The 11336-nt window shown below is 38.8% G+C and overlaps 2 protein-coding genes across 2 annotated transcripts; both read right to left on the minus strand.

Annotated features, from left to right (window-relative positions):
* Window positions 1–1414: 1414 nt before the first annotated feature.
* Window positions 1415–3045, minus strand: LOC103719922 (18.1 kDa class I heat shock protein-like). Its single transcript, XM_008809405.6, has 2 exons — window positions 2734–3045; window positions 1415–1903 (listed from the first exon to the last, which is right to left on the minus strand). Exons 1-2 carry the CDS (start codon window positions 2945–2947, stop codon window positions 1518–1520), a joined length of 600 nt encoding a protein of 199 aa, XP_008807627.4. The 5' UTR covers window positions 2948–3045; the 3' UTR covers window positions 1415–1517.
* A 4329-nt stretch (window positions 3046–7374) lies between these two features.
* Window positions 7375–8755, minus strand: LOC103719923 (uncharacterized). Its single transcript, XM_008809406.6, has 2 exons — window positions 8571–8755; window positions 7375–8158 (listed from the first exon to the last, which is right to left on the minus strand). Exons 1-2 carry the CDS (start codon window positions 8674–8676, stop codon window positions 7491–7493), a joined length of 774 nt encoding a protein of 257 aa, XP_008807628.4. The 5' UTR covers window positions 8677–8755; the 3' UTR covers window positions 7375–7490.
* Between the last annotated feature and the right edge of the window lie 2581 nt (window positions 8756–11336).

Below are 11336 nucleotides of genomic sequence, written 5' to 3' on the forward strand. Positions count from 1 at the left end.
TATCTCCTCAACTTTGAAAAGTTTTAAATTGATTCTTCAGGTTTCCAAATTATTCCAAAGTGGCTCTTACAGTTATCTCGGTTAATAGAATGGTGATATATAACTATCACATGATAGTATAAAACAATTGGAGGACAAAAATACCCTTGATATGTATTGAATGGGGTAGAGTCTCAAAAGATTTTTTGTGTGAAACAAATCTCAAAGCACAGCTCTCAAAGCATTCTTAGTATATGACTCATAGTTAAGGATCACCCACCATACATATCTCAAAGCACTCCGAACTCCTTCATTCATCTGCTTACACAGATCTTAAAGCATCCTTAGTCATGACCCATAGTTAAGGATTACCCATTGTGCGAATCTCAAAGCACTTCGAACCCCTTTATTCATTCGTTCGCACAGATCTCAAAGTATCCTTAATATATGGCCCATAGTTAAGAATCACCCTAGCATGGATCTCAAAGCACCTTCATTCGTGCACCTGCACAGATCTTAAAGCTTCCTTAGTTCATGGCCCATAGCTAAAAATCATCCACGAATATCAAACTACTCCGAATTCCATTCATCCATCCGTGTAGATCTCAAAACACTTTTAGTATATGGCCGATAGTTAAGGATCATCCATGGTGCAAATCTCAAAACACTCCGAACCCCTTCAATTTATCCACCTATATAGATTTTAAAGCACCTTTAGTATATGGCCTATAGTTATGGATCATCCTTGTCGCTGATCTCAAAGCACTCCGAACCCTTTCACTTCATCCATCTACATAGATTTCAAAGCACTTTTAGTATATGGCCTATAGTTATGGATCACCCACATTGCCGATCTCAAAGCACTCCGAACCCCTTCATTTGTTCACCTACATAGATCTCAAAGCACTCTTAGTGTACGGCCCATAGATAAAGATTGTCCACTGCACAGATCTCAATGCACTCCAAATTCCTTCAGCCATATGTTAGCATAGATCTCAAAGTATCCTTAGTACATGGCTCATAGTATATTATATTTTATACATCATATAAAATATAATATACTATCATATCATCTAATATATAAAAATTACTATAATATATTCCATTGGATAATCAATAATATAGAAATATCTTTATGTTGTTGCTTAGGCACACATGTAAGGTATGGTGAAAAACATCCAAGCCACTTCTTGGGTATGGTTTTGCCCATTTTTACAAGAATTCAATACTTATGGGAATCAATATTTCCATATCCAAGTATCAAATATGAGAATAGACTAAGTAGGAATCTAATACCCATCCCCACCTCCTAATTCATGTCAACCAAGCATGGTCTAAAGATGGGCTGACCTTGAATAATTCGGAGAATGCTTGATAAATAATAGATTTAAATGACACTGCTTATCAGTGGTGCACAAGAGGTAGGTCTATCCCATGAAATATTGTTTCTATTAACAATGGTTGCAACAATATTATTTTCAACTCATGCAGCATCTTCTTACAACAATGACACATACTACATTCATTATGTGCCTCTTTTATATATGGCTCCTTAGTTTGTAACCTATGTATGTCCCAATCCCTACAGCAACAATGATGGCCACAACAACATTTACTATGAATTGTCTATACTTATTCAATCCCTTTACAACATCCTCCATTCCCGGCTTAGAAGTTTCAGGCACTTGAACATTGTTGTTAGCTACACCTTGTGACAAACGGTCCTCGGCCATTGGCTTTGGCACCACCACGTAAAGAATTCCTTCATCAAACTTGGCTTTGATCATCCTTACATTGCAATCCTTTGGGAGTTGGAAGCTCTTCAGGAAGCGACGCCATTGATTGCCTTCAATGTGGCATTCTCCGCTGATCTTCAGGTTCCCTGATGTGTCGACTTGGGCCTTCAAATCTTGCTTCGTAAATCCTTTATTCCAAGTAAAGAAACAGAGATGCATGATAAGCAATTAGATATATGCCATCATAGTACGCCGTATCAGCTCAAATCAGACGGTACAGAGTGTGCCATAGCTTACCGATTTGGTATCGGTACTCGTTATGCCAAAAAAGGTCTATACCATATCATACCGATACTGTACTAATATGGCACTGGTATGGATCCGGTACTGAGATGGTGAACCTTTTAAGCCACATATTAAAAGGTTTGTAACGTGAGCATAAAAAAATTTAAAATTATCCTTGGGTAAAAATAATTATTCAGGGTCACTATTATAATGATGACTTTTAATAATGATATCAAAGGTACCATTGTATTGCCCCCCTCCAACAATAAAAATAAAAATAAAAATAAAGGCCCTTTTATGTTATAAAATGTATAATAGGTAATAAACTTAAAAATGGCATTTAACCATCATTCAAATAGAAAAACATTATTTAATATTTTCTCCGTTAATAGCATAGATACTACTTTTATATTAATATGCTTACAAATAGCTGAAAAATTAGTAGTATAATATGTGAGCAAAGGTTCTGTCAGATAGCACCATAATGTAAGCTGAAATTATTATTTTCTTCATGACAGGAGGAAAAACATAAAAACACCATAATGATCTAACGCAATTAAAGGTAGAATTTTCAAAGTCAATAATTTTCCTTCATGTCATCTTATGATGTGGGTTAATCCTATGAAGGCCTCATTTCCATGGAACACACATTCAAGTATTTTACAATTATGATGAAAGAAAGGGGGGAAAATATGTGACAAATCTTTCATGTTAATGAATAGAGAAATAATACCGGAGGCATCGACGAGGAGGGTGTCGAACTCCTCCCCTTCAACCCACTGACAAGGAGGATCAACCTCTGTGTAAATACGAGAACCCGCCATGGCTTCCATGACTTCTGATCTTTGTTGCTTGGAGAGGAATGACGTGAAGCACTTCGACAAATGAAAGGAAGGCCATGCATGAGTTCTTATATGCACAATAGAACCCACTCTGTGCAAGGCCATTTAGGCTTTTGCTTCACAAGGAAATTATTCCTTGTTGCTTTCTTTGAAGGCTTGCTTGCTTCCAACCTCTCTGGAAGGAACTACCTTGTCTTCTTTGCACTCTTCTGAACATTGCCATTTGAATTCTTTAATCGATTAATGATGCTCACCGCCAACTTGAGAAAAATGCTTTAAAAAAAGACTTCTCCAGTGAATGATCAGTTCTGGTATCAAAAGAAGAAGAGTTTTGTATACCGATTGCAAAGCTTCTATATATACATGAACTTAAGATGCTAAAAATAATGAAAAGAATAAAAGAATCTAGCATAGGATAAGGATGAATGCAGAATAAACTAACTCCACAGTTGTACAGGATAAGGATGAATACAGAACAAACAAACTAACTCCACATCTGTATAGAAAAGTATATTTTAGAAATGTACATATCAGCAACTATATAAGTCAGCATCTTCTCATCATCTAATCAACTTGGTGCTTCCACATATATTGCTGACTTGTCGTGTGCTTTCCAATATCTGTAAGCATCTATGTTAAAGTCATGAGGCACTTAAAAAAATTGAACAAATTTCAGGAACTTTATGTTATAAATCATGTCAGTTATGTTTCTCTTTTCTGCAGGATGGGAAGGTGAGTGCAATAGAAGACAATTAGAAGGTACATTTCAGTTTGTATTAGATGCTCTTTACCTTTCCTATCCAGTGCTAGAACTAGATATTCGGGATATAGTACAGGAATTTGAGATGTTTTAGGATATCATAAAATTAGAAATTTTTGGAATTGACTTAGAAGTATGAAGGCAAGAATATGTGCAGTTTTTGTTAATTCATCGGAGGCAGGATTCTACCGATATTATGAGGCCAAAATGATGATGTGAACGTTGAATCTTCTTTTCTACTATCAGTTCCTGGTTTCCAGTTTTACTTAAATATGTTATTTGTTTACCATTTTACAACCAATCCTTGATCATTAGCATTTAATTTTTAGTCCTGTACATATTTCCACATATTTACACTTTTATTACATGCATTTATATTGGTTCTTACACATGCTTGCTGTCCATGTATAGCATATATCCAAGTGTCAGTTATCTGCAGGAGCGGCCCAATGTATTTGGGGTCTAAGGCCATTTTGTCTTTGAGGCCTTTCTTGCAATGGGCCGGCCTAAGACGAACTCACGGAAGGACTTTTTTTCTTTCTATTTTGTCTTTGAGGTTTTTTCTACGGTGGACCTTCTTTGGGCCGGGGCTTTAGGCGACCGCCTAAGTCGCCTAAAGGTTGGGCCAATTCTGGTTATCTGATAGTATGCGCAGGGCTAGGTGTAAGTGTGTGCAAGGGCTAGAGATTAAAAATTAAATAAACAACAAATAGTAATCAATTGAGGGATCAACTTGATACTTTCTATAGATTGGGTTAGCTTACCTGTTTATTAAAATAGTCAGGCTGGTTTGAATGTTTGATCCGTTTAATAAAAAAGTTGAGTACGGATTGACAGATTAACCTCTATGCTATTTTTTGCTAGCACCTATCATATCGGTCCAAGTTTGTACACAGAGGTGTGCTCATATAGGACGTATAGTGACTAGTGGGTTTAAGGCTCCTCTTTAGAAAAAAAATAGCTAGAATGTATTATTTGAGATCTTTGATTCTGTATAAGTATCCAAGAGCGAATAACCAATGTGGGACTAAACAAATACCCTCCCGGGTCCTCATATACTTTCTCTGTTTAAGCCTTAACATCCTCATCAGGCTAAGAGCCCAAATCCGTCCATATCCAATGTCAAGCACCATGATCGACTCATGGTCAGCCTTAATGAGCCCATATTGCAGTATTTTCTGGACCACATGCACCATAGGTCGGGTCCGCTTTGATACCATTTGCAATAACGTAGGACCTTACTTTAAAAAGGCTAGCCAGAAAGTATTATCTGGATTCTTTGATCTTGTATAAGTACCTAAGATCTACCTAGCGAATAACCAATGTGAGACTAAACACATGCCCGTACGGATCCTCACATCTGTTTTTTTATAAACTCTTTTAATTGTCATTGGGTGCATGATTATGTCTAGATTTAGATGGGTCTATCAACTAGTTTAAATTTAAAACATTTACTTCAAAGGTACTCCTGTAAAATGTTGTGCTAGAAAGCATTATGCCCTTTCAATAATATATTTGATATGGCTCAGATTCGCCATTCTAAAAATCTCGTCTAATACCTTAGCCCACCAACTAGACGATGATATGTGTCTAGCGAAATCATCGGTCAATCAAATCTTCAAACAATCAGTATGATCGGTTATAGCTCGGTGCGATCTCAATGCACCCGATTATGATGCGCTTAAAAAAGAATATCCTAATCATTCAGATCAGCAGATATGGAAAGAGCTTAACTGCTCATCTGCGAATTGCATGATCCTAGTCCTGTAGATTTGCATCATGCCCTCAATAAATACTAGGTATGGAGACCCCTCAGGTATGGAAAAAGCCCCAAATACTATACTCACTACTTTTATCTCTTTTTCATCTTTTATGTTTTCTCTTGAAACTCTGCTTGACTTAAATATCAGAGGGTCTCCTGCTGGATACATTCCGACACCCTTCGATCATTTTCTGTGGTCGCAGAACTGCTCCAGTGCGGTGCTATGCTCCTCTAGCTCAACTAAGTAGATCGACACATTCGTCTGTCAGATCTGATTTTGGAATGGCAACAATATTTATTTCTTATAAATTAAATGCATAAATCAAAGGACTATGTTAACTTTAAGCCTTAAAGATTCTCCATGTTGGTGCACTCGCTTTGGTCGAAGTGGAGAGAGATTGCCGAGCTACTCTTCTTGCAGCATTTAGATTGGAACTACTCTACCATTGTTTATGTGATCTAATGGCTTTTTGGATTTATCTATTGTGTCTGGATTTGGCTACCTATATTGGGTGCGGGACGTGGGTTTCTAGCTTTCTATTGCTAAACTTTCCCCCCTTCTCCTTCTTTTTCATCTTTCTTCACCCTTTTGTAGTTTTTTTTTTTGGTACAACAGTTGCTCACACTACTCTAGAATGAGTGCAACCAATAGAATTGATGGAAAGAAGATGGCGTAAGGATGAGGGGGCAGCTACAAAACACGTCCAAAGGACCTCTTCCAAGTGGTGAGCGGCGAAAGAGGCGACCTAGTCTGCAAGCCTATTCGCCTCTTGATACATATGAGCAGCCTGAAATATGTCAGTCTTTTACTATCCTGCAGATATTCCGGAGCAATGGGTGGCCATTGCTCCTCCACTCCTCATCACGAATCCATTAGATCACCATCATTGAGTCCCCTTCTAGAAAGATGTTGGCCCTAGAATATGCCTCGTGAAGGTGATGCCCTCCCACACTGCCTTGAGCTCTGCCCCGATGGCTGTTATGTCACGGGTACAATGTCTTCTTGTGGCAATCAGTCTGGAGTTATGATCCTTACTTATAAAACCCATACCTTCGTCTCCATCTACCGACACACTGCCATCGAAATTTATCTTGAAATGGCCGGAGGTGGGCCCCCAAGAGACAAAAGTGAATCTGGGCGCTGTGAGTCCTAGATGTTCCTAGCCATTCCGGATGAAGTCGTTATGGTAGTGTGGATGATCTTTGCAGCCTGACTGAGGGCTCTATCCACCACCACACTGGAGGATGTTCTCCTCTCCTCAAAGAGATGGGCGTTTCTGTCCAGCTAGATATGATAAGCCAAATAAGCACAAGTGATGCCCCACTTAGTTGAACTCGATCTTCTGAGGGCCTCTCTCATGTCTACCGTTGCTCTGGAAAAAAAAGGGTGTTGTGATTGACCTACTGAAAATAATATTGGCAAATCCCATCATGTCTCCTTTTACTTTGTTTTGGAGAATCTGTACAATGTCCTTTTTTTTCTTATTTTCCATGTCTGCAACAGATAGAGAGCTTATAGAGTCAGAAGGCTTTGACAGTACCAGGACAGTAATATTTATTCCTCCTCCAATATGAAGGGCTTGTGCAGAGTGTGTTTTTTCTTCCTCTTCTTCTCTTTTTTTCTGTTTTCTTTTTTATTTAATTTTTTAGCAAATGTATTAACCATTTTTTTGATAACCTTTTTTTTTGTTTTTTTGTCATAGTAGTGACAAAATCAATATTTAGAGTGCTCGGGGCAACTTCTATGGCATTAATATTTTGACTTGTTTTTGTTTTGAGCAAAAGTGATCATATCGATATTTTGATTTTTTTTTCCTCGTATAATCTTCGCATCATTAGCATCATCATTATTTTTGGAGGTACCTTATCAACTCACCAATGATTAGACACCTTATATCTTGCGCAATGGAACATCATGCTTGATGAGTAAAGCAATGCCATTCCTTCTCCACCTACATCTCTCCCTCTCTGGTTTCTAGGATTATCTCCCACATATACACAAGCCCATGGTAAACGTAAAGAATTCCAATATTTCCTCACTTTATTTTCTTTTTAGGCATCATTTACATTTAATAAATCACAAATGCCTCCAATGTTTCAATGAAAGCATACATAGCTTAGCCAGCTTAATGGCCATCTTCCTCCATGGGTCGACTCAGTTTATAAGTCACGTACAACCCCACCCCAACCAAAACCACAGCAGCTGCAATTATATTCACCATGATCTGGCTTGGCTTGTAGAAGCCTGAGCCCAGTTCACCCACCAACTTGCTCACCCCATTCCTGACCGCCTCCTTTTTCTCGCCTTCAGTGACTGCATCACCTTTCTCACCCTCTTCACGTTCAACAACACCTGTAACCTTCTCCTTATATTGCTTCTCTTCAGTTTGATCCTTCTCCTTCTCTCCCACCTTCTGCACTTCTTTTCTCGCATCCATTGGTTCACCTTTCTTCTCATCTTCTTGTTTCTTAGCAACACCATTTGGCTCAACAGAAGCTTTGTGGTTCATCTCATCTTGGCGCGTGCTCGGTTTCGGCTCGATCGCTGTGGGCTTCTCATCAGGAGCTTGTGTAGGCTCTTTGCGCTCCCTGACCTCAGGGATCAATTTTGGCAATATCACGTAGAGGTGCCCGTTCTCGAACTTGGCACGGATTTCGCTGACGTTGCAGTTCTCAGGGACTTGGAAGTCCTTGCGAAATCGGTTCCATCGGTTGTCTCCGAGAGGACGCTCCCCGCTAATCCTAATCTTCCCATAGTTATTAATCTGAACCCTGAGTTGGTCTTTCCTATATCCTGCAACCGAAGAAGGAAGATTATACATTACAGCAATCAACACAAAATGGTGATTTTGAACTACAATAGCAGTCGTGACGTATTCGAATTCCATGAAGATTTAATCACAATACGTACTAATAAATAAACTACTGCATCAAAGCTTTATATATTCAATCCTATATGAAAACAGTTACTATAGTCATACAACTTTATACTCTCATGGATGCATGATCAGCTTCTTTCTTTTTATTTTCTCGTACTCATCTCTGTAACTTTCTCCTCCTTTCTTTCTCTCTTCCTTGAGTTTTGTAACTGCTACTGATTTCTTATTCTCCTAATTAAAATATTTGGTGATTCTAACTCTCTTTAACTCTAGAAAAAAAACTTTCTAATTGAACTGATGATTGAGTTGAAGAGAAAGAAGGCATGCCTGGGATCTCGAGGATGAGTGTACCAGCACCTTCCTCTTGAACCAACTCATGTGAAGGGATGAAATCTTCGTAGACGCGCTGACTGGCGGCAGGCCTCGTATCCATGTGAGCCTCCTTTGCTTTGTTTCCCTCTTACAGATAGAGATCTTCTAATGTGCTTGAGTGAATTAATGATGATGGAGATGGAGGCCATTCAAGGGGGTTTATATGTATATATACCTGCATGAGGGAGGGATCCTTTGTGTTGTTGTCAATGTTGAATTATTCCTTGGGGTTTAGTTGGTTTGAAGGCTGGGTTATTCCTTTTTGACCTCATAACATGGGTAAAGGGGATGGTTCCTTGTTTGCTTTGCACTCTTCCCCCCTAAAGCATTCTTGATGCTTTAAATAAATGTCTGATATAGCTTTCTAGTGGATATTGGTTTTTCTTAGTTAAATACAAAAGCATATAAATATAGGCTGTTATATATGCAAAGTAATCAAACAAAGTGGCAAGTCATTGTTTTTGTTTGTTCTATTAAAAAGATATTGTTATTGTTTAACACCGCTTAATGAAAAAGAAAGTATCTTGTTCATATATATGGACTTTCAGAATATTGTCTTTATATTTCTGCCGACAAAGACACATGATGTTTAGATTGGTTTTATATTGATCCAGGTCAAACCATTAGGCCTGGCCTATAAACAAATTTCCAGCCTCATTTCGAAGGCTCTTATCATTGGCATCCATGGCTTTATGTAATTTAGCAGTCAATCAAGGAATTAATTAGATGCTATATGTTGTATGGATCCTTGATAGCTCGGGATATCTGGGGCTCTTCTTCTGCTCGTGGAGCGTCTCGCATGGTATTTTTCACCCGGAGTCCTCTACCCCCGAGCTTTCTTAAGATAAATTTTGACGGATGTGTACTAGATGGCGGGAGTAGGGGAGATGCCGGCTTCATTATCAGAGGTCCAGACTCCATGACTATTACGACTGGTGGTTGCCAGATCTTCGATATCTTGGTTTCGGGGGCTGAGTTGAGGACGGCTTAGGCCGGCTTGAGCTATGCTTGGCGAGTGTTGCAGGCTAGTGCTATACTGCTTGAGGCGATTCGGCGATAGTCATTGGCTGGATCCAGCAAAGCACGGGAGGGGTAGGCGACTATCATTCACTGCTTAGGGATATCTGGGCGATGGTTGGTGGTGGGATGGTGTTGCAGACTAAGCATCTGTATAGAGAAGCCAACAGGGCAACAGATTGGGTAATCTTTTATGTGGCCAACCATTCCAGAGATACTTTTTGGGTAAGAGAGAGGAGGTTATCCGGTGTGCCCCGGGACTTGTTATGTTTCAACTTTTTTGGATGTATTTGTACTCGTATTGTATGATACATCCGTCCTAGCAAAAAAAAATAGAAAGAAATTTAGATGTTATCATACAATAGCTCAGAAAATCCTCAAACTCTCTTCTATTATCTATTTCTCACCCTTGGCTTCTGTGGCTTATAAGATCAGTAATCAGATATCTATCTAAAGTGGGGACTGCAAAGATAGACAAGAGGGTCTTTGGAGCCGGGAGATTAGATTTGAAGCAGGCTTGGATGCAAACCAACAACTTGAATTGGACAAAATGTCCAGTCTTCCGCAAATCTCAAATTAGTTATACGATAGAAGCTTTCAATGTACACCCGAGGACAAATCTTCCACTCAATGAGAAGTGAGAACTTGTGATTGTCTTGAAGATGGATGCAATAGGAAGAAGTGGCATTTAGAAGTGATGCTGACTTTATATTTAGGTTTCGGCGTAACAAAGCTTGCACTGTCTTTTTGTGCTCAATGCACACAACATGCATGCCGTTGGTAATAATTCTACTATGGTGCTGCAAAATCGTAAGCTGATTCTAAGTAATCATCGTTGTTGATTGGATTCTGGAGGAATGACTTTGTTAGGATTGGAGAATTTCTATAATTCTTCCTGTCGAGAGTGACTTTGAGAGTCTTACCAAAACTCTTTCGACTTAGTGCAAATGTAGGACTCCGTAGTATGAACTTGGCATCCGATTGGATCACTTACAGTCAAGAATGTTTACAAGCTTCTGAATCACAGGGAACTCATCGAGTCATGTACTGATTCAATCTAGAAATGTTTGATACAGCTGAAAATAAGATTTTTTTGTTGGCTGCTCAGGACAAACAAGGTTCTAACAACTAAAAACTTGAGCAGATGCAATTAATATTTCTCCTAATTCTTGGTTTCTTTGCGGAGGAGGTGACAAAACCAAGGATCACTTGTTCCTAGGCTATGAATTATCATCGAACATTTGGAAGTCTTTTATGGATAAACTTAACATTGGGGAGCTTCCAAGATTTATGAGTGAAATATGGAGGGAGTGGACATTGTGCCATGGTTGAACCAAGAGCATCTTTTGAATGGATGTTACTGCCTCCATTACATTGCCAGAACATCTGGATAGAAAGGAAATGGAAAAGTTTTCAGAAACCAACCTAGCTAGAACAATGGTGCAGATTAGGAGAAGCTCTCTATTCTTATTTTCAATTGGATGCCTGTTTGCTTCCAGAGGACAACTCAAGCACTACTTAAATATGTTCTAGAAATTTTTAAGCCTGAATTCTAACATTTTCTTGCTTTATAGAACTTGTGCTTTGCTTCTCTCACAACTGCCTCTTTGCATCTCTTATCTTATTTGTAACCTTTTCTTCTTTTTAATAAATTGGATTTGGCTTTGCCCGGTTCTTGTGGATATGTGTACACTGGTGCTTGTT

The sequence above is a fragment of the Phoenix dactylifera genome, chromosome 18, assembly GCF_051530095.1.
Source record: "Phoenix dactylifera cultivar Ajwa chromosome 18, Ajwa_hap1_PhDact_Kaust_v1.1, whole genome shotgun sequence".
In the NCBI taxonomy this organism is placed as follows: domain Eukaryota; kingdom Viridiplantae; phylum Streptophyta; class Magnoliopsida; order Arecales; family Arecaceae; genus Phoenix; species Phoenix dactylifera.